Here is a 23,793-nt window from a genome sequence, read left to right on the forward strand (position 1 = left end):
TCAGTGACTTTCTTTTTCCCGGGTATATCCATAAATGAGTACAAAATCACACGGTTACACGCACTACTCCGCATCCAGCGATAGCACCTCCTGGATCTCCGAAAGTTTTCCTCAGACTGATTGTGAGTAGCCAGATCGGCCGGCCGCCGGAGCAATGCGTAATGTGGTTCGCCGCTGGCACAGTGCCGTCGACACATATACACATACATATGTGCATATGTCTGTCTGTCTGTCTGTATGCCGTTTCAGTTGTCTGCTCTGCTATTTTCGGTCGAGGTGCGAGCAGCACGGTCGCCACCGTGGAGATCAAGACTGTGGCATGTACGTTATTCATGTGCAGGTCGCGTACCGCGTATGCGGAACTCATTTGCATCCATGTTCGAGTACATAAAGACATACACGTGTATGTTTGTTGGCTTGGGGGTATGTAAGAAGAAGGCTGGGTGGTTGTCTGATCGAGTGACATGCAGGCCAGCAGACGAGCTAGAGATAGGTTGCAGGGAAGAAGCACAGTGGTGCGAAATAGATCGTTGCGTAGTAGGAAGAAATGTTAGCTATCTTTCGGCGCTACAGCTCATGGTGGGACGTTCGGTTATATTAGGGGGCAGTCGAAGGGAATCACTTAGACAATTAAGTTATTATCATTTCTAAAATCACATTTTGTACGGCACCCACCACTTAATCGATAAATCATCCATCGTCCCAGAGTTCCTCAGGGGTGTCAAAGATGTGCGAACCAAAGTATTTCAACCTTAGGTACTTAAGAAAGTAGTGCTGAGGTGATTCCACTTTGTCATCTTTCAGACAACTGCAGCACATAGGATCAGATAACATGTTCAGCCTTACTGCTTGAATGCTGATTGGACCGTGGCCCGATAGAACCACCAAACCCCCCACCCCCCTCCGATGTAAGATCTGTGGCCTTGTAAGAAGTAGAAGGATTGCTCTAAACTGTCCGTTGTCCACCCTCGGCCAGAAGGACCTCGCAATCGCGCATGTCCTGGTTTTCACCCAGCGCTCGATGAACTTACATGAGGCTCATCTATCCGAGAGGGTACCACAAGCGCTCAATGGCAACCCCAGCCGCTCATTATTCGATGATAACGTTTCAGGGGTACTTTTCCCAGCTTTTGCCTACGAAGACACAAATCCCTCGCCACGTCCGTTGTTGTTGTTGTTGTAGCGGACGTCCGTCCTAAGCAAAGGTGAGCAGGGAACTATTTTACGCAAAAGCTAAATATGGGCCGCTTTTCGGCGGCGACAGGTACCGAAGAAGATGTGTAAAGCACTGTAATTTACAATGATTTTTATTTTCGAGTGGGATCATCCACAATGACACCCCGCACACATACATAGATACGTGAGACGGACATCGAGAGGTGCGTACATCATACATTCGATTAGACCCAATGTAATTCGGTGCTCACAATATCCATCAAGATGCTGTCAACTCGCGCCTAAGCTCTCCCAACAAAACCCTGAAAAGTTCCGTTCCGGGTAATGTTGCAGACTTAACCTCTATCCCTCTGTCCAAAAATCAAGAAGTGACAAATACCTATCCAGCATGCGGGAAGGTGATCTTAACACCCAATACCTGTGTTGTGCACCTTCAACCCGACGAACTTGACTTCGAAAGTAATATACTTGAGCCAATCGGCGTCATCCGAATTCTAGGCCGATCACAAGAATAGCAATAGTGATAATCTTGAAAAGTTCATCAAGTACTTCAAGCTAGGCGCCAGTTTTGAACTGTTCGGAGTCGTTAAATTCACAAAAGTACGTACATATACATACATATAAGTATGTTCGGATATCCGGATATCCTTTTGATATTCGTGTATATGGACAAAATCTGGAAACCCGGTTAATATCCATTGTTTTATTATCTGTATATCCGGTTAATATCCGTTAATTTTACTATAGTGATATCCGGTTAATGTCCATTCTTTCTGTTATCCGTACATCCGGCTAATAACCGGATATTGGTTTTTTTTTAACATATTTTCGAATACCCGGTATATAGGAAACATGGTTATCCGTTCGGATATTCGTGTATAAAGATAAAATCCGGAAATCCGGTTAATAAACGTTTTTTAGTTGTCCGTATATCTATTAGTTTTGCTATACGGATATTCGGTTAACATCCGTACATTTCGTTATGCAGATATTCGCCTTTTTTAATCAGATATTCGAATATCCGGTTTACCGGGTATGCGATTATTCGTGTTGTTGTTGTTGTTGTAGCAGCATATAAGCTCCCCAAAGAGTTTTTGGGGAGTGTTGCTGGAGTGACAAATTGGCCAAATATAAATCTGGGTCGTTCCGGTTACGTAGACCCGACTGTCGAGGGAACGATTATTCGTTGTTGTTGTTGTAACTGCATACAAATTTCCCAAAGAGATTTTGGGGAGTGTTGCTGGAGTGGCAGTCCTTGGCCAGATATATATCTGGGTCGTTCCGGTTACGTAGACCCGACTGTCGTGGGAACGAACGATTATTCGTTGTTGTTGTTGTTGTTGTAGCAGCATACAAATTCCCCAAAGACTTTTTGGGGAGTGTTGCTGGAGTGGCAGTCCTTGGCCAGATATAAATCTGGGTCGTTCCGGTTACGTAGACCCGACTGTCGTGGGAACGAACGATTATTCGTCTATTCGTCCGGTTAACTTACGTTGATTTTGTTATTCCGATATCCGGATATTCGGATAATCAGAAAATGTGGTTAGAAGTCCCAGCGCTTATAAATATGTACATACATATGTATGTACATTAGAGTGGTCCAAGTATTGTATGGGGGGAATAATGGCAGCCAATTTCATTTTGAAATGATCTTAAGTCGCTTAAGCAATTGTTTGGTTAATATTTGTGCAATATACTTACAGAATAAAATATAAAAATTTCATGAGAATCCTTTAAATTAATACTTAGAAACGTTTTGTGCCAGCACCTCTTTAGGGAAGAGGAAACATTTTGGAAGGTGCCTAAAACCTATCTCGAATAATTTGTTTGGATTTATCTAATGTATATATGCACATTTTCTCACCTGAAAGACCAAAAATTGTAAGCTCTATTAAAGCAAAACAAAAATAAAAATGTTTGAAGCAATTAACACACAAATTCGGAAACGAAAAATTTTTCTTTATCTACTCCACTGTGCGCCTTTGCATTTTGAACAAATTGCATTTTGTGCCCACGTTTTTCGAATCGCTTTTTACAAGCAGCTGTTGCCTCATTATTCCCGTAATTATAGAAATTCCAAAGCTGCTGCAGCAGCATCATTCGCATCCTAAAATTATAGGAAAGCATAAAGGGAAGACAATAAAAAAGAGGCAGACGGAGATAGGGGGCAGAGAGAGAGCAATGGTGGGGTGCGAGAGTGTATACTCAACATGTGTGCTACAAAAAAATTTGAGTTTCTACAATCGTACACGGATTTATGTGTGCATTATTTATCTATATTTTCCAACGTATAGATAATATATTTCTTTGATTTATTTTAATCCATAGCGCTCGTCAATAGAGAAGTTAATAAATTTGTTTGCCAAGTGAGTACATAAACCCTAAAACTTATTGCTTAAATTAATTTTTATTTTTCTGCATTTATTGTTTTGGAATAATGTAGTATTTATGCACATATTAGTGTTAAAAAACTATATACATACGTGTGAATTTAGAAATTGTATTTAATTTTTTTGTAAATGTGATGATTAAAATCTACTCACAAGTACTTATCTCAAGTACGTACATACATATGTATGTACCCCGCCAGTTACCACCTATTTCGAGGAACTTAGATAACTGTAAAATAAATTTGTAATATATGTACTTATGCATAATGGATTTATAGACTATTTAAGGATACATGTGAAAATTTTTTTTTTTCCAATCTTAAATGTTAATTTTTGCCCAATTATTTAAATTAAGTCAAACAGGAATTAAATATTTAATTCCACAGTTTTTTGTCAGTTCGGCACACATGTATGTATGAATGTAAATATCACTGCATAACAACAAATTAAAAATATTAGTATAAAGTCTTATAAAGAAAACCTAAAACTTAAAATAATTTCTCTTCATGAAATTTACGGTTCATCGAATTAACTATGAATTAAAAACTTCAAAGCTATGTACAATTATTGATCATATTTCATATATCCATTATCCAAAATACACCTATAAGAAGCATTTTATTCAAGTATGATAGAATACAAGATTACGCATTCGCAGCGGCGATTACATTTCTCAAGTAAAAAGGAAACAAAGCCGTATAGGAGGATAAAATAAACTGTCAAACAGGCAATTTCCTTAATAATTAATATTTTCCCGAAACGTGGCTTAACTGTATTACATTGTTTCGTTGTATAAAAAGATAATAAAGGAAATGTTAAAAACGTTAAAATATCTATTATTGAATTCCAGTGCATTTAAAGTTTCTAAGGCTTTCTTTTATCATTAATATTTATTGTTTTTTTTTTTTGTAATGGATTTATAACTTGTAAGTTGGGCCAAATAATTCTCCGACCCTGTAGAAGTTAAGGAGTAACTTAAATTAAAAAAAAAATAAGGCGTTGTTTATTTTTGCTTGAGAATTGCCAAAATCGGCAAAACCAAACTAGCAGTTTGGGGAATGCGCCATCTTTGTTCGCTGCACCGTGATATCAACAGCTTTTATTAATAAAAACTAAGCAATTGCTTCTTTTTAAAATTTCATACCTTTTACTCGATTTATTCAAATAAATTTGAGTAAAAGGTCTAAAATTTTAAGAAAAAGCAATTGCTTAGTTTTTATTTATAAGGCCCAATATCTACCACATCCATACATATGTACATAAATGTATAGATAAGTCTGCGTGCATAAAGTGATGAGCAGTCCACATCTCTTAACCAATTATTTTTATATGCTATTTTCCATTTAGCGCTATTTCACTTTTAAGGCAAATCATGCAATTGTGGTTATTGCTTGTTTAGCATAATAAATGTTTGCCATCAGAGATTTTTCAATTTAGTTAGACCAAATACGACATAAAACATTAATATGCGGCTTAATCATGTATGTATATGGATTACCTTTCATTGAATGCTTATTTTGCAGCCACAAACAACTGCATATGCATTTATACTTAACTTAAAACTCTTAAAGCTAGAATAAGGAAATCGCATTTAGGATAAGTGAAAGAAAATCCGGGTTTAGAAGAGCGAACCTGCCGATTGCACATACGTTTTCACTTTGTCTAAAAAATGAATTTTGCTCTTTGGCTGTAGAACTTAAGATATAAATATTTTATAATATTTTAAACCGCTGCGAATAATCTTGCCGAGGTTTACAATCTATCGAAGTGCAAACGGACGGTCTTAGCCAAATCGCCAACTATCACTGAATTGGTTTCCAAAAGCTCTTATTTTTTTCATTCAAGTGATGTATTTGCATAACTGGGAAATTAATTATTTCATATTCTTCTTAAACTGAATAGAAGTGTGAATTAAATTTTGTTTTCCATGATGGTTTAGTGAATGGTGAGAACCAAGCCAACGAAAAACGTCCAAACACTGAATGAATGCTTTTTAGGCGAGATTTTTTTGCCCAACGTGCTTCTTCTTTTTTCAATTGCTCAATACCCTGCAAAGAAATGAGTAAAAGAGTTTTGATTATTCTATGTGTACGATAAGCATATTATTATAATTATTAAGCAATTTTATCAAGTTTTCATGCATACATTAAAAGCTTATCTTTAATTAATTAGCTTACCGTTTGGTCATTAAAGATGGCAGTTAATTGCGTAGCCAGCATAATGAGCGTGAAAATTGCAAAAAGTAACGCTTCGAATGATAGAAACAGCAGTAAAATTATAGTTGTAGGTGGCGAATAGGGTGAACATTGACGCCATTCGGTATGTACACATTGTGCAAACTCTGTGACAGCCAAAAACATGGCATGTATCGATATGGCGGCAATATAAAACTGTAACAGATTGCAAGAAATAGTATAAATGTAGGTTTAGTAAAAACTATGAAGAATAAAATAAACCAAAAATCAATACTTACCGTAAATAACACAAAGAACTTTTGATTGTTCTCTCCCACACAGTTATTTACCCATGGACAATGATGATCCATTTTACGTATACAACGTTGGCATACTGAGCAATGGTGCGCGCGTTCCGGTTTAATGCTACAACATTTAGGACATTTGAAAAACATTTCACCCTCACGGTAACCCATCTGTTCAATCATTTCTTTAGTTGCATTACCGCGCGGTACTGCACCAGGATCTGACATCATCGTGCGTATGTGTGATGCAAAAGCGAGAAAAGCAAGGGCTTGGAATATAACTATGTTTATAGTGCTAAAAATAGGATACGGACTCGGCAACAATATGACACGCATTACAACAAACTCGGCAAACAGTATTAGCAGCCAGGTGAATACAGCGCAGACAATACCACAAATATCCTTTATTATAGATGATGTATATGAAAAAATAGGTATGCAAATACATAAGGTACAGAGTCCTCAATTTCCGCGCTTAAGGGGCAACTTACCTTCACGCACCAAGCGCGTCCACCACAACAACGGTTGTGCATGTCCCTGCTACCGCCATGTACTGCTATATATTGGGAATGCATTTGTTATAAATTTGATGCAAAGCTACAACTTCTACGGAACTTAAATATGCTTCTACAACAAAATTTTCGTATAATAAACGCAAAACGCGAAATTTTTTATGTTTGGCTAATTACTGGGGAAACAGCTGTTTTATGTCACTGTCACCTGTGAGATTTATAGAAGATGCCAGATGGACGAGAAAATACCTCATTCAGAGTATTTTTTAGTACTAAATCCAGCAAGAGTTTACTGCGAATGACAGACAAAATTAAAATAAGTATTTATGGAGGAGCCTACATGGCAACGAATGCAAACTTAGGAAAATTTTAATATTATCAAAGAAGTTAAATTTACGTTCTTTGGTGAATTATTATTTTTTTTTTAATATTTTATACATTCCAGATAATCCCATTTCACAGCCAGAATAAACAGAATGCGTCTGAAATATACGTTAACATATCATCAGGAACGTTCTAAAGAATAAGTAAACAAAAAAGTTTATTCCAAATGTGCAGATTGAATAAAGAAATGGAGACAAAATCTTGAAATAATCGAATGCCTGCTCTACTATGTGCATCCGGCAACACTAAGACTTTAGTACTCTTTGACGTGTCAATTTTTTACCGATCGGGAGGTGCAATATTTTATTTCCATTTTATTGTTTATTGTAGTATTTTTTTAAACAAATCGATTTACTTAACAAAAATTAAATAAAAGTAACAATGGTTGATGAATGCACGAAAAAAACACTAAGCAACATTCCATTGTTACAAACACGCGCTGGACCACGCGACAAAGATTTGTGGGTGCAGCGGCTTAAAGAAGAATACCAGGCACTAATCAAATATGTGCAAAACAATAAGGAATCTGGCAGTGACTGGTTTCGTTTGGAATCCAATAAGGAGGGGACACGTTGGTTTGGAAAATGTTGGTACATGCACAACCTGCTCAAATATGAATTTGATGTGGAATTCGATGTAAGCGGATATTAAAGAAATCAAACATATTCTAATGATGTACATACATATTTATACTATTCCACGTACCTAATTTCCCTTTTTCCATAATATTACAGATTCCGGTAACTTATCCAACGACGGCGCCGGAAATAGCTTTACCTGAACTAGATGGCAAAACTGCAAAAATGTATCGCGGAGGAAAAATTTGTTTGACGGATCACTTTAAACCTCTGTGGGCGCGTAATGTACCAAAATTTGGCATAGCACATGCAATGGCTTTAGGGGTGAGTTAAAACCCGAATTTGATTGTTCAATTGTATTAGATTTGAATCGCCTTTGTTATCATAGAACCAATTCGTCTTGTCGTAGAACCATTGCATAATTTAGTGTTCATTAATAAACTTTATTTTTTCAGCTTGCACCATGGTTAGCTGTCGAGATACCAGATCTTATAGAAAAGGGCATTATCAGCTACAAGGAAAAATAAGCTTTCCTTCTTCATAGGCAAATCCTTATTTACTTATTTTTTATTACTAACACGTTTTTGAACAAAAATGGAACAAAAATAGTTAAAAGACAGAAAGTTAAAAACAAAAAATGTTAATGTGCCTGGCAATAACTACAATAAATTTTGGTCTAAAGCTGCATACTGCATCAATATCATTATACATTTACAGTTGCAGAAAAAAAGTAAGTTAAGGAATCCCACAGGACTTTTCTAAAGTTGTAGAAAAATATCGTGTATCGAATAAAAAAATGCGTTAGAGCTGATCCGGCTTAATTTGGGCTACAGTAGCCTCGAAGACTCTTTAACTATCAAATCTATCTATGCATATATTTACTTAGCTTATGGATGGCGGCTAATAGCCGAGAGATAGTCTCAAAGAGAATTTTCATTATCAGAAAACGGCAATGGTGAAGTATTTGATGATGTAAGAACAACTCGACCCCGACAAAAAAAAATAATCATATCACAAAGCTCCCAATAAATAGACGATAAATATACAGTTTGCAAATAAATGAAAGTGGTTTTAATGTATGCTTGAAAGTATGTATGTATGTATTTGGTTTGTATGCATGTAGATTTGTATGCAGTTATTTCATTCTGTGCGTTAACTGCACTTTAGTCCATTATAGTTTTTGTTTTTCAAATTAATTATTAACTCCAAGTGTTTAATCTAATGTGTTGAGGTTGTGGCTATTATTGTGTGGCAATATGCTGTTACTTAGGCCGTGATGAGCAATGACTACTCTTGAGTATGTACGTACATATATAAGTTTAAGAATTTATAATTTCACGACTTCAATCCATTAAAGTTTATTTTACTTTATTTTTTAAGTAAAACCAAGATATCCAAAATAAACTATTATTCTTGTTTCGCGACATTAAAATTAAATAACAAAGTCAAGTCAATTGAAAATAGTTATAAATAAAATTAGGAAATTCAAAAACAAACAAAAATTATAAATTTCACATTGTTTCAAATTAATTTTTTCTTGTTCATCAAAGGATCATTACCCTTACCGTTTTTGCGATAAACGAAAAGATATATATAGGAAAAGAAAAAATTAAATAATTTTCAACCATAATAACCGTTGGTTATGAAATTTCGAAATACCGCATTATTTGGCTCGAATTTCGAATTTTGTTCGTTTCACATATTTTTCGAACTTCACACAGTTTTACAAAAAAAAAACATATTTCTAGTTATAAAGCAATGGCCAGCGCATTGGACTATGGACGGTCAGATTGCTGGGAAATGGGGGAAAAGAGCATATGGCAACAAGTTTCAAAAAATGTGTTAACCTAATTATTAAGTTCAATGTAAGCAATTGTTAAATTTTTACAAAACGAAAAAAACGCACACAAAGTTTAAGCGACATTAAATCAAAAATTACTCAATGAGGGATTCGTGTAAATGGTTGGCGCGCATGTTATAGTAATGCTAGTAAATATCTTCAAAAATATACATAACATAAAGAAAACTATCCCGCATTCGCCAACCATTCATCATCAATCGCTCAACCTTACATTTAGGCCCGCACATACGCTTTACAATAACTTATCAATTTATGTTTCCGTTGTTCTTGTTACTGTTATTAATATTGTTGCGTTTCTGCCAGCTATCCGACCAAATGGAACTGAGCGAACTAAATGGATCGAATGTCTGCATTTCAGCTGGTATAACAGCACCTGCACCAGCATCGTTGGACGAAACATTCAATGATTGCTGCTGCTGCTGTGGCTCTTGTTGTGCGGCTGATTGTGTATTGTTACTCATACCATGAAAGTTGCTCTCCAAGCCGGGAGGTGGACGTATGACTGCTGTGCCAACGCCAGCGCTACCATTGACACCACCACAGCTAGCACCAGATGTTGATACAGCACCCCCGATTGGCGGCCAAGCAGTTGCTGCGAGTGTACCGCCGCCTGTTACTGGTGTATTCAAACCGCTGACCAATACAGCACCGCCGGTTGGGCTATCATGTTGTCCCAAATACGTTGTCATCGGCGACCAAGTCCGCGAGTTTAGGTGTGCCCAATCGACACCTTGTAGCAGCTGCTGCTGTTGTTGTTGCTGCTGCGCTTGCACATGTGCCTGTGCATGAGCCTGCACCTGGGCTTGCAATTGCTGCTGGCGCAGGCTGTACATATATTCGAAGTACTCGTCTTGTGCCTTTTTTATCTCAAAGAGATCGGCGTCTAGGCCTAAAATCAGTCAGTATGCATTTCGGAAATGTAATATTTATTTAAAGTGGCTTACCTCTCAGTGGCCGATTGCCATCGTACTCGTATGTGGTCAAAAGATTAGAGAAGAAGCTGCAATTGCCTGTTGACACCACCGGCTTTGGAATTTGTAGACCATTGCCGCTATTATTGCTGCTACCGCTACTGCTACTGTTGCTATTAACTGGCTCCCAGACGGGTGTAGACGATGGCGACTTTTTAGAGCCGATAGGACCCAACTCACCAGAATTTGAGCTGGCCAACTTTTCCGAGCTCGTGTCAGATGAGTTTTGTCCGAAAAGCTGCGCTTGTTGATGCGGCTGCTGTTTTTGTTGCCCTTGCTGAAACAGATCTTGCTGTTTTCTTCCAAACTCCGATTCGTTCTCTTTACCACCGAAAAAGTAACACGATCCAGCATCGCTGACACCAGCATTCGATTTATCATTCGCCTTTGGCATAGTTTTTCCCTGCCCACTTATAGGCTGTGCCTGCAAAACATCACTAAACGTCGCCTGGTTGCCAGTGTCCCAAGGCGCGCTTAAGCAGCCCAAAGTAGCGCCGCCGTTGCTGTCATTTCCGTTTGAAAGCATTGTGCGTGTTGCCGCAGCATTCGAAGAAGCACCTGAATCGGTAAAATTTAACGCACGCAGTGCGGCCGCTGCGCGTTGGCGACTTCTACGCTCAGCGCGGCGCGATGCACTTGAAGAACCACAAGAGTTTGCGGACGATGAAGAACAGTTCGAGGGAGTTGCGGTGTCGTTCCCATTGTTGCCAGTGTTGACGTTGCGCGCGTCTTTGCGACGCTCTCGTCCTGGTGTTTTGCCATATTTCGAACCGGTTGCGCCACTCTGTACGCCTACTTCCTTTACTGGCGGCGAAGGTGTTGATGTCGGAACGGCGCTAGTGCCACGCGAATCCAGCACATTGCCTCCAAGGTTAGCGGCATGGTTTAGCGATTCAGCAACGGTCGACTTATTTCCATTTCCACGCGTATTTTTTCCTCCATTCATCTGGGACTTCTGATTGCCGGCGCCACCGCTTACGGCCTCTCTTTCATTTTTCTCGGTAGTCTGCAATGGGGCAGCAGCGGCATTTTTCGCCTTGCGCGCACTACGCGGCTGTTGTATTGAAGCCATGCTCTGCAACGGTGAGGCTGCTGCTTGAATTTGCTGCTGCTGTTTCTTTCCTCCAGTGGCACTGCTATTATTTAGATTAGTGGCTGTTGTTTGTTTATTTGCTTCAATTCCGCCTCTTTCGACCTTTTCATTGTGCGTTTGTGTTTTTGGCGTCGTCGAAACCGCTGCGCTTCTCTTTCCGCCATTTTCATTAGCGCTGGCCTGCTGCATGCCATTTGCACCACTGCTGACGTTGTTTCGGTCATTTTCGCTCGTCGTTTTCACCGTAGATACGTTATTCCTAAAAGCATTTAAGTCCAGCGACCATGGCAGCGACACACGAGATGTCGAGGCGTTGCCATTTGCATTGTTCTGGCGCTTCAAGTTGCGCTTTTTCATACTATTGCCATTGTTGCCTGTGCTCCCGCTACTAGTGCTACTACTACTGCTGCTGCTCGTACTGACTTTGGTATGTTGCTGGATGCCACTGCGTCGTTGCAAGGAGCCACACGCGACCGGTGCTTCGTCATCCGCCGCATGCGCCGCTGCTTGTGCCTTCAATGCAATATTGCGCAGATTAAATGTCGGATGCACGGAACTTTTATCGCGTGCCTCGTATAGTACCGTTTGTCCATGCAGTATATTGTCATAATCTATGTTAGCGGCAATGAGAACGAAAACAAATGTGGTGGCCAGCAACACAATGGCTGCGTTACGAATGCGCTCTTCCCACGCGGGACGCCGTATCAGAACTGAACAACGATCGATCATGCTAGCAGGCAGCCTTGCTTCTAGTTTGTATTCCAAATTATAAGAGAGATTCGTATGTATTTTAATTGGTACTTGCACGAGCGCTAAAGTGTAATCGGGAACGAAGACTATTTCAATCTTTTTAGATTCGTTCGGCTTGAGCGCAAAACTGTTGCAATCCAATACACTATAACCATAGCCGGTACACATTTGATCGCCAATTTGAAATGTCTCAATCCAAATGGGGATCTCACCCGTATTTCGAGCTGTAAATACACGCTTTAACGCAACTTTTTTGTGTTTATGTGAACCCAAATCATTTTGCCCACCAGAGGAGGATGGAGGCGTTGGCGGTTGATTGCAAAGCGTAGAAAATTGTTCGGTTAAATCAAAAAGCAGAGTCGCATTCAAGCCAGGTTTGCGATTGCCAAAGCGAAACTGCGATTGTACCACCTTTGTGCTCAGCCAAACCGCCTCGTAGAGTGTAAGGTTATTGCGAATATGCAACAGCGTACAATACGTATCAGCAATGGGGGCCTCAAAACGCATTGTCACCGGTAGACTAGTGTGCGGTGGCAAGAGTATTGGTTTATGCGGCGCGCCACCTGGCAGAGAAAATACATCCTTATCCGTAAGATAGCAATGCGGTGCAATGTCCACTACTTCCAGCGGCAAGGACAGCTGCGTTTCCTTCGCAAACGCCGGATTGGAGAGAAAGTAGTCCAGCAACACTGGTGTATCTGCCGGATTACTCACCAGTACCTGAACCTCCTGCGCTTTGCCTACCTCTATGGTTGGAAAGACTTGCTTGCCGGTGACAAATTTCGGCCACTCGATGTCAATTATTAGTTGCAACAAAAACTGTCGCACCTCGTGACTATTCAGCGTGAAGGCGATATTTTGAAAGTCGTACTTTAAATGGCGAAAGAGTTCGGTGCGTCGTCGCAATTCCGTCTCGTCGAAGTGTAAATTGTTGTTCAAGCCGCCGCGAGTGTTTTGCGCTGCTGGAAAGGCAAGCGAGCTCGTGCGCTCATCCTGCGGTATATAGCAGCGTTGCTGACATAGCAGCGACGGTTCAAAGTGTATGCGACCTACTTTGGTCATCGCATTGCCCGCGATTGTCGAACCGTTGGTATTGTAGTCCTCAAAACGTAATCCTGCATCGGTAAAATTAACTGAAGTAATGTGTATAGGGTGCTGAAAAGTGGAGCGTATGGCCAATTCGGCGGAACATTGCTTTCCCTGAAAAGGTTTAAATGCATATTTAATATTCTCAATTTCAAAATGCGAAATATGTATATGAGGCGATTCACATCAAATGTCCCAAGCGCGCTGAGCGGTGCAAAATAAGCAACAAAAAAACGACTTCAATTCTCATATAAATATATATAAATATATATCATGATCCAATGATCGGATCTAAACCAGATTAGTATGGGACCACCTCTGAGACACTACCTTTCCGATGCAAAAAGAATTATCGAAACATACATAAAAAAAAATAAAAATCCGGCGAACTGATAACCTACTCCTTTTTTGGAAGTCGGTTAAAAAGGGACTTTGTTGTTTTTCCAGGTTATAAAACGTTTTAGAACGCGCCAAACAATTTACGGCGTTTCGTCGCGTCATTTCGGCTCCGCTTGCTTGCACGAATTAAAACATCAATCTGTGATAGCAAATGTTAACAAAAGTGTCATTTAAATTCGCTATATCTCAGTCGTTTGTGTATCGATCGATTTGAAATTTTCACACAATAAACTACAAACTATTCTAATTCTTAATAGTAGTTCTTAATACTCAGTACAACCAAAACTAAAGGTTTTTTAACTTTTTTATGAGAATTGAGAGGCTGTTTTTTTTCAAATGCTAAAGTTGTGTTATAGTGTGAAATTTTATTTTGTCTTAAAACAGTATTATTGTAGATTACTATCTAAGGAAGTTTTTGCGAAAGTTTTAGATTTAAACTTCAAGTAGTTGCAAAGTTATAATAATATTATTATGACTCGCACCGTTAGCACATTGGTGCGCTCTAAAAGGCTTTATAACTCGGAAAAATAAAAAAGTCCCTTTTTATTAATGATCTCTATGTAAAAAAGACTTGATCTTTCGATTGAGATAACTAAAAACAATATTAAAAACGACCATAATTCAGAAAAATAACAAATAAATTTTCGTTCAGAATTTTCACCATGAAAATGGGAAAATTTTGGAAAAAAATCTATAGAAATCATAGTTTTAGCATTATTTTTCCCATTTGCTGTCTAATTCCCAGCTAGTCGAAAAGTAGCTTGTTTTGCACAGCTCAGCGCGCTAGGGACATTTGACGAGAATTGCCGCATATGTTGATTGAATCAACAAATAAACACTCTTACCGTTAGATTTCATAAATTCCCTAAAAATTTTAATAATATTTACCGGAAAGCAATTTTCGAAGTAAAGCAGCTCTTGATCAACCTCTAGTTTGCCGATCCAAGTGCGAAAACGCACCGTCGTCGTGATCTCCTCGTATGTTGTCCAAATTTTCAATGTGCATTGATGCTGCTCAGTTATATATGACTGTATAGTAACTTGAAAAACCGCCACATCGTCCTCCTCCAACTGTGTGCATAGCTTAAACTTTGCGCTCTCCAATTTCAGTGTAGCATTGCGCAATGCGCGCAGTGAGGCTGGCCGCAAGCAACCTCGAAATGAAGTATGAAAATATACGCCTTGAGGCGATTGAAAGTTCCAAGTGTTTAGTTTGATAGGCAAAGGATTGCGGTTGCGTAAAACAATGTAACCATTGTGCGATGTCTCTGCCAATGGTATGGCACCCAAATTCAAATCCACACTATAAGGTGCATCGTTTTGTAAACGCGCCGTATCGTAGGTGGAGACATGTAAACGGCCACCACAAACAATCAGCGGCACCAGGATGTGCGTAATGTTCGTGCGTATGAGTAAGTTGCTTTTGTACACCATACTTGAGTTGAGCATCTGTAGTTGCAACAAAGCCAAAGAACCGCCACTTGGCAACACCAAAAAGTCCCTTGCGCTGCCGCCTAAGACGTCCAGATAATCTCTACTAAGTTGTGCGCGTAAAGCTCCACTATCGGTTTCTTGCTGCGGTAAGCTTACATTTAGCAGTGCTATGGGCGTTTCAAAGTCGTTTCGCACCACCAAGGTACGTTTATTGCCTCCGCGGTTACCCAACGTAGCTTGTGTTACGAAAGTAGTTGAGTTACCATCATAGTGTAGCGACCCTTTAAACACTTCGGCACGTATAAGAACCGTGAATTCGTGCGGAGTGTTTGTGGCGTTTTCTTGCAAGGGAGTACGCGGTGCACTGCGCAACACCATCACCTCATCTAGTATAGTTGTGCTATCGAAGAGATGTGACTCCAGTACTACAACACCATTTTTGAGATCAAAAGTTAGTCCTGGCATTTGACGCAGTGTATAATCGATTAAAACGTGCTGTTGGCGCATGTGCGAATTGTGAAGCTGTAACTTCATTTGCGATGGTTTCACGCTACTACCTAGTGATGCGGCTGTTGACAACCGACCGAAATTAATAACTGGATTATCTGCGTACAGTCCGTGTAAGGGTAAAATCTCAATTTCGACAGGTATTACGAGCACATTTCCGCTATTGCTCGCTGAATCACTAGTACCTTCACCAATCTGTTCTGAAATTTTGATGCGTATATAAGCCGTGTGGTTACCGACGGTGCGTGCATGGAATCGTATTCGAATAATAGATTTCGTTTCATACGGCGGTATCTCCCATAAAGTTTGTGGGCCTTCTTGCCCGCCACTCGGTAATTCTAATTGGAACTGACCACCACTGCTGTAAACCTATAGGCACATTAAACAAAAATAATAAATAGCAATAAACCAACGGCTTGTTTACATACCTCTAGTATTTGAAGTGGCTTGTTATGTGGATTGTACATTTGGATCTCAGGCGTGAGCGTTGCGTTAAGCGGTGCTTTGATCCCCACTAACGGTTTCAGCCGATACGGGCAATCTCGTCCTTCGCCGCGTACCTGCAAACGTGCTTGCCCAAAAGACGTATGAATTAGTAGATCCGTAGCGACGCTACCATGAACGCGCGGCAGAAAAACAACATTAAAGGTAGTATTTCCTTGCGGCGGTACTACTTTTGCTTCGAAAAAGCTCGAATAAAAGGTAGGTGTACGTCCCGACACCGAAGTTAAATATACGCTACGATTTGCATTCTGATTTACCAACGTCACCGTATGTGCACGAGCCGTTCCCACTGGGCATGCCTCGCCGAAATCGAGGAGAGGAGGTTCGAAACGTAGACTACGTTGCAATTCATCACTAGTTGTGTCCGCTGCAGGCGCTAATGACGCAAATGCATTGGTTTGAGCCGCTGCTGCATGTAATGACTTTTCAGCAGTAGTACTGCCACTAATATCGCCGGCTACTCGACTGAGCAGCAGCGTGAGCACCAACAAAAATGACGATGGTCCTGACATTTTCACGCAACAGGATGAACCACGGATGTCTTCCTTCGCTATGCGTATCTTTTTAGCCGGTTGCGGCTGTTTGGGTGTGCACAATGGCCTCCGAGTGTCCTTCTGCTTCCTTTTTTGCTGCTTGATTACCTTTGATTTGACGTCCAATTGGTTACAACGTTCGAGTCTTTAGATTTACGGACACTTTTCTATTCAAATTATAACCGTCTTTATTATATTATTGTAACTACTAAATTGAACCTCCTCTGGCAAATCTTTTCACATTATTTTAGTTTTATTTAAGATATTTTTTCGTCTTAAAACACTACACTATCAGCCAGTCGTCTGTAAAAGTGCAAAAAATAATAATCAGCCTATAGAGTGAATGTCACGGAAAGCGAAATTACCGAAAAATACGAAGCAAGCCACAAAATAAAAAAGCGATGTCGATGGCCACCACAACAGAAGCGATAAACAGAACAATGAATGATGAATGTCAGAACAGGGATAGATCAAAAACTTCTGGAAAACTGGAATGCACTACCGGACGTCACTGGAATGCAATACCGGAAGTATAGGGTGATAAACACTGGTTTCACCCTGTTGCACGCTATGGGGGGTGAAAACTGCTATTTTGAATTTTGTAGTTTTACAGCTCTCTTTCTTTAGTGAATTTACTAAAAAATTTCAAGAAGCAGAAAATTCAAATTGGTTCGATATTTTGTATCAAAATAAAATGTATGTATAATTATACAAAGTTACTGATTGTTTTGAATTTGCCGAACACTACAATTCATTGATAACTGACAACTTTCGATTTAGACCACACCGAAACTTTGAGGAAAATGCATTACTTGATGGTTAAAAAGACATCTGGGTTTAAATTATCGTGCTAAAAATAGGCTATTTTCAGAAAACGCTAATGCAGAAGAAAGTCGCTAGTAAAACTACCCTCGTATTGCACCAATTCAGACGTGCTTATGTATGTATGCACATATTGATACCTTAAATGCAACAAGTAAGAAAGTCTAAGTTCGGGCGGAGCCGAACATTAAATACCCGGCGCAATTATTAAATATATGTTTTCCACCTTTCCGAAAGCTACCGCTACACGATAAGCCGGGGTGTATAAATTTTAAGTAAATTAGCGTCCTTAAATTTCGAAATATTGCAGTTTCAAGCATTTCTGAAATATACCGTTATATGAAAAGCGGTCGTAATTTTAGTCCGATTTCAATAATTTTCAACGCTTTGCTTTTATGTGGCAAGCACAATAACCATACCGAGTTTGGTTCAAATTGCTAGAACGGTTAGCGAGATACATATATGTGATCATAAGTGGGCGGCGCCACGCCCATTTTCCAAAATTGTATCATAAGCGTATTTCTTGGTAAATTTTGAATAAATTAGCTTTAATATTTACTGATTTATCGAGGATTTCGTATTTTTCTAAATTACCGTTATATGGGATGTGGGCGTGCTTATTGTCCGATTTTAAAAATTTTCGCCCATTTGGTATGCTGTAGCAGGACCAACAACTGTGCCAAGTTTGGAAGAAATTGGTGCAGCGGTAACCAAGATATACACATGTAACCATAAGTAGGCGTGGCTACGCCCATTTGCCAAAATTTTTTAATATTCTTATTTTTCGTCTAAAACTCATTGTAAATATCAATTTTGAGTGAATTATCTTCAGCAGTTACTAAAATATCGCACTTTTCGTATTTCTGAAAATTACCGTTATATGGCAGGTAGGCGTGGTTATTGTCCGATTTCGCCCATTTTCAATACCATCCGTCCTATGCCCAAAAGAAGTCCACGTACCAAGTTTCGTTAAGATATCTCAATTTTTACTCGAGTTATCGTGTGCACAGACGGACGGACGGACGGACAGACAGTCACCGCTTAATCGATTTCTCTTTTCATTCTGATCATTTATGTATACATTTGTCTATATCTATCTCGATTCGTTTTGCCTGTTACAAACAACCGTTATGTGAACAAAGTTATAATACCCTTGTGCACAAGTGCGCTCGGGTATAAAAAGGCGTAACTAATATCGTCACTGGAATGCTAAAGGTCGCGATTAATATTTTTTTGCATCATGTTATGTGGCGAATTCCAAATCGATGAAAAGCATCATAACAGTGCATTCAAAAAGTGAAATTTGTTTTTTTTTTTTACATTTCAGCGAGGATGTTAGTTAATTGGTTTTTGCATTTCAGGTAACGGTATTTATGTATGTGTGTACATATGCGATGCGTTCAAGTTAGAAATGTTAATCCCGAGATGCCGGCCTTTTTAAGGTTCTAAAAATCTCCGGATTCGTGGAAAATAGTCACGGGATTTTCGTGATTTTTAATGTGCACTGATGGCAATAATAGAAGCTCCTTTTCTTGGCCAGTATTGGCTATATTTCTTTTTTATTTAATAATTAAGACTTTTTTATTAATGTCTAGTTGATTATACATATAACACCACGCGATTGTAAATTTTAAACGGAAATATCAAAATATACTCGAAACTATGGGCCAAATATAGTAAAATTGCGATTTTAGTTTTTCAGTCTGACGTCAGTAATTCAAAAATGATTTAAAAACTTCAGAGAAATGTGTTTAGAGAAGAAGTGTGGGTATCAAATTAAAGAGAAAATCCTGTAGAATTGAAACAGATTTAATTTTGTGGCGCAAAAGGACTGTCAAATATTAAGTGTCCTTTTAAAATTTCATCCTAAAATTTCGCAATATTGGTTTTTGAAAAAATTGTAAGTCAAGGACTTATACAACCCCGATAAGATCCTCGAATTTCGTCCTTCTAACTTTAACAGCTTAAAAAATTACCTATTCGTCCTTGTGAATCCAAAAAATTTTAATTTTTTTTTATTTTTAAAGCAATTTCCACTTGCATTTGGTACCCATATTTTTATTCTACATTGCATTGAATTTTAAAAATAATCTTTGGAATTAATCATATCTTTGAAATTACAAAGTCCTTTAAAATAAATCCTGACGCCAGAGAAAATAAAAACGCCACTTTAAATAAAAAGGTAAGTATCAAACCCATTTATTCATTATTTATTTTATGGCAGGAGAGCTTCTCAAACAATATAGAAGCAATTTTTTTCGATTTAAGTTGTTGAAAAGTAATGAATATCTAAATCCCGGGAGCCCGGGATTGTGAAACCAATATCCCGAAAATTCCGTGATAGAAAAAAGCTGAAAAATTAACATCCCTAGTTCAAGTAAATAAAAAAATCTTCAATACTACTTATCGCGCGTTATCTAAAATTTTCCAGTACATTTTGTTGGGAAACGAATTTAGCTTTTATAAAAAAAACTCCAAAGTTTTCACCATTATTTAATATTTATATCTATATAAGTACAAATGACTACAAAAAAATCATGCGACTAAATCTCTAATATGTATTCTTCCATGGCCATAAAAAAGATGGCCCTTTCAAAGAAAGTGCCAGTTGCATGAAGTGTTATACCAAAGCTTTAAATATTTTCCAAATCGTACTGCTAGATGTCCTTAAATAATTTACTCGGATTTGGCATGTTCCTCGTTGGTACGCTCCCCTTTATGTTCTTGCTTTTCATTCTGGACTCGTTGCAACAGTTGTGCTCTCTTTAGCTTAACCATTAACTGAAAGGAGTTGTACATCCAAGTGCCCTAGGAAAGTTCCAAATCGATTAGCAGTTATAGTTTGTTGAGAATACTTTATCCTTCTTCCTCACAATTATAAGCATACAATTCAGCAAAATCGGCATAGACCGTATATTTGTCTTTTTTCATTAATTTATTATGCAAATACTCTTAAAACGTACAGATTGCGCTTATTGCAATAAGCGTGCTTTGCTACAAAGTTAATATAGATTTGTGTAAGCCTTATACTAGTAAATTTTATAAAAACTAAAACCTGATATTAGTATATCTAACAAATAAATTAACATACAACAAATATGAAGATATTAAATAAATAAGCAATTAAGAGGCATATTTTTAGAATACCTACTGGGTAATACAGAGCAAAGCAAATAAGAATTTCATACATATTTTATAAGGCATTTTTTTTTTTTAGCAGCAAACATCTGCAATACTAATAAAATTTTCCTGGTTACTGAGGCATTTTATTTACTGGCTTTTGAATAAAGGCACTTTACATTCAAAGCATTTACAGGCGAACTATTTTATATTTACTGGACACCGTGCCATGAGCAAAAAAAAATGTTTTTTAATATTTTTTGGTTTAATGCTGCATGTCATAATCTGTGATAATAACTAAAACAAGCGGTCTCTCGCCGTCAGCATCTCCATTAGAACGAATATGATCGGCCATATCTGCTGGTATTGCAGTAGCTACTGTAGTTGCATCCAGCGCAAGAACAGTTGCATTTGCCGTTGTTTGATTGTTGTTATGCGACTCAGACTCGACGCTAACACCAGCGCTGGAGCTCATAGAATTTGTTGAATGAGTCGATAAACTGTCACCAGTCAGTGGTGGAGTTTCCATGAACAATTCAATGGGCATATGCTGCTCAATCACATTGATTATGCTATTATTTAGTTGTAAATCTGATAAATCTGGTTCAGTTTCCTCTTCCTGTTGCTTACGATGTAGGGTGGCACTTGGTAATTTCGTTTGGTGTTGATCGTTTCCAAGAGAACCATGGCCATTTTCAGTTTTTATATCAACAACTTTAGAATTAAGATTACATTCCATTATTATTCCACTCCTTTGCCTAAAAGCTAATTCGCGTGTATTATCCCTTATTTCACTTTGCTCTAGTTTACGCATGCCTACAACTGAATCCTCATGTTATTTGCCAGACAACATTGGCTGATCAGATAACATAGAAATTGTGCAACCAGAGCTAATGTGATCCATCACTTGCTCCTTGAGCTGTGCCACATGATCTTTCAAGCTTTTAACTACTGCACCCAATTCAGAGTTCTCGCCCTTTAGAATTTTTACTTTATCTTCCAATTTTGAGATGCGTTCGAGCTTACGTTTTCGGCACTTTGATGCTGCTACACGATTACGTTGTCGCTTACGCTCCAATTTGATTTTTTCTTGTGTTTCCATATCAATAGGACTGAGTGCTGCTGGTGATGCCGGATTTTGTGGTTCGTCCTTGATGGCAACCGGGAAAGTTTCTGTGGAAGTTAAACACAAATAGATAAGGTTATGTTAGGATATGTTTAATTAAAAACAATCATTCACCTAAATTGGTATAGGTGAACGACCCGCCACTAATGCCAGTGCCAACAACTGGCGCGGTGGACGTATTTGTTGTTATGGCCGTAACCTCAACGTTGCTATTGCTGCTGTTTATTATTTGTGCGGCCTGCGACTTCTTGCTTTGATGTAAGTTACTCAAGGCCTCTTCGAATCCTTTGACGTAATCTTCTTGTTCAGAAGTTACCTAAATTGTAAATAATAGTTTAATAGCTGCTGGTTTGAAAATAGTTAAGTTTAATTAAAATTGTACTTACCGTACTCGTTTTGCTTGGAAATATAACACCAGGCTGCGGAGTCGGCATCACATTGCTTAGAAGCATTTTCTCGATATCTGGTGTATTAATTGTTTTTAAATTCTCCAAATTGGGCGAATCTATGTGGAGTGGCGAAGGTGCCACTAAACGTTGCTTTTTTGCCGCCACTTTGTTAAGATCTAACGATACAGGTCGTTTATTTGCACTTCCAGTGGTGTTGCTGCTACTGGTTGCAGCCGCGTTGGGCGTTTGAAAGGTCAAATTCAGATCGCTTGATTCCGTTTTGGGTATAATGGCGACTGATGGCGCGGAGCTGCCTACCGACGTTGCTGTGTTGGTAGTTGTGGTAACACTGATAGTTGTTTTCATAGTAAATTTCTTAATCCGCGTAAAAGCCTTTGAGCACAATGATGACGTCACTACCGTAAAGCAACAGTGCTTTCAGCTATTTTTGATTTTATTTTTCTTTGTCAACACGAAATATGGCAGGGGCCTTGGAGCTGTTGCTGCTGCAAGTTGATTTTTTGTTTTCGCTCCGTTCGCTGTGCACTGCGATTTTATCTTGGATGACTCACCAGCAGTACAAGTTTGCTATCGCAGTCTTCCCCGCCTTCGCTTATCTAAAAACTATTGGAATGCTATCGTTTGCTTATCGGAGAGGGTGTACGCTTCCTTATTTATAGTTTTTGATGTTTTTTTGGAAAAAAACTTTAATTCAAATATGCAAGATCTGGTTTATATACAACTTTTCGTTGTTTTCAAAGGGGTTTTCACCGATTACTTTTTCAGCGTTTTCCACTGCGCCTTTACTGACGCAGCCAATTTGCGCACTTAAACAGGCCACTGACACGTTATTTCCAATAATTTATTTGATAAAAATCACAGAACGTGGCTTCCAATTATACTGTTGAGTTTTAAGAATGGTAAATATATGTTTTAATAACTTTTATTCCAAATAAAAACTGACAAAAATTTACACCAGCTCGCCCAATCGAGGAATTTCACGAATTTACTAGGGAAGGAGAAGTCGACTCTGACTTTAGACAAAAATCGACTCTTCGTAGAAAAACCCGACTTTTTAGAATCGACTTCAGTCACCTCAGATTGATTAGAATCGATTCTCACTCGATGACTTTTCGACTTTCGTTTACTAACTTGGGGTTTACATAGGACAATTTTACGAAGACAATAGCAATACAGGCAACTTTTTACTAATCCATTCACACTTCTCATTGTCTTCGTCACTGTCTTCGATTATTGTACTGCTTTTTTACTTGTCAAAATTGATGTGCATTTCATATATTTGGCTTTAAAAATACCAGCGAGGTAATTAAATTTTGTGTTTCTGCATGAAAACTCGAATTTGGATGAAAGAAAATAAATATTAAATCGGCCGATTGTGAACGCGCGCAAAAAGATGGGATCTATGTATCATGCTTTGTGCATTTTCACACAATTCATCTTATCTGTCAAAGCGAATCTGTCACGCAAAGCGAAGCAAGCGTTTTATCTGGCATCAGCTATTGTCATAAAGCCACGATCCAGAAAATAAAGGCCGCGCCATTCGCGAACCGCTAACCCTCTCTTCGTCGATTTGACAGCATCCACCCAATCGCTGACGTCATAATATACTTTTGTTTACATTCACTGTTGCCAACTTGATGCTTTTCGCACCAAATTTA

General features: G+C 38.6%; 4 protein-coding genes across 5 annotated transcripts; 1 reads left to right on the plus strand and 3 right to left on the minus strand.

Annotated features, from left to right (window-relative positions):
- Window positions 1-4,775: 4,775 nt before the first annotated feature.
- LOC118744005 (palmitoyltransferase ZDHHC3) lies at window positions 4,776-6,718 on the minus strand. The gene is made up of 4 exons (XM_036476768.1): window positions 6,537-6,718; window positions 6,040-6,447; window positions 5,744-5,956; window positions 4,776-5,614 (listed from the first exon to the last, which is right to left on the minus strand). Exons 1-4 carry the CDS (start codon window positions 6,618-6,620, stop codon window positions 5,456-5,458), a joined length of 864 nt encoding a protein of 287 aa, XP_036332661.1. The 5' UTR covers window positions 6,621-6,718; the 3' UTR covers window positions 4,776-5,455.
- A 478-nt stretch (window positions 6,719-7,196) lies between these two features.
- On the plus strand, window positions 7,197-8,206 carry LOC118743022 (ubiquitin-fold modifier-conjugating enzyme 1). The gene is made up of 3 exons (XM_036475489.1): window positions 7,197-7,577; window positions 7,676-7,843; window positions 7,975-8,206. Exons 1-3 carry the CDS (start codon window positions 7,323-7,325, stop codon window positions 8,044-8,046), a joined length of 495 nt encoding a protein of 164 aa, XP_036331382.1. The 5' UTR covers window positions 7,197-7,322; the 3' UTR covers window positions 8,047-8,206.
- A 356-nt stretch (window positions 8,207-8,562) lies between these two features.
- Window positions 8,563-16,999, minus strand: LOC118743020 (transmembrane protein 131 homolog). Its single transcript, XM_036475488.1, has 4 exons — window positions 16,049-16,999; window positions 14,568-15,989; window positions 10,325-13,394; window positions 8,563-10,269 (listed from the first exon to the last, which is right to left on the minus strand). Exons 1-4 carry the CDS (start codon window positions 16,634-16,636, stop codon window positions 9,626-9,628), a joined length of 5,724 nt encoding a protein of 1,907 aa, XP_036331381.1. The 5' UTR covers window positions 16,637-16,999; the 3' UTR covers window positions 8,563-9,625.
- Window positions 17,000-19,959: 2,960 nt separating this feature from the next.
- Window positions 19,960-23,130, minus strand: LOC118743023 (transcription factor AP-1). 2 transcript variants are annotated; one of them, XR_004993416.1, is made up of 4 exons: window positions 22,112-23,130; window positions 21,840-22,041; window positions 20,353-21,772; window positions 19,960-20,287 (listed from the first exon to the last, which is right to left on the minus strand). XR_004993416.1 is itself a non-coding variant. In XM_036475490.1 (3 exons), the coding sequence occupies exons 1-3, from the start codon at window positions 22,478-22,480 to the stop codon at window positions 21,435-21,437; spliced, it is 909 nt and encodes a 302-aa protein (XP_036331383.1). In that variant the 5' UTR covers window positions 22,481-23,130; the 3' UTR covers window positions 19,960-21,434. The 2 variants fall into 2 exon arrangements, 1 of the variants encoding a protein (XP_036331383.1); XM_036475490.1 differs by having other exon boundaries at window positions 19,960-21,772.
- Window positions 23,131-23,793: the final 663 nt, after the last annotated feature.

This window comes from Rhagoletis pomonella, unplaced genomic scaffold (assembly GCF_013731165.1).
Source record: "Rhagoletis pomonella isolate Grant_MI unplaced genomic scaffold, Rhpom_1.0 Rhpom_scaffold_00007, whole genome shotgun sequence".
Classification (NCBI taxonomy): Eukaryota; Metazoa; Arthropoda; class Insecta; order Diptera; family Tephritidae; genus Rhagoletis; species Rhagoletis pomonella.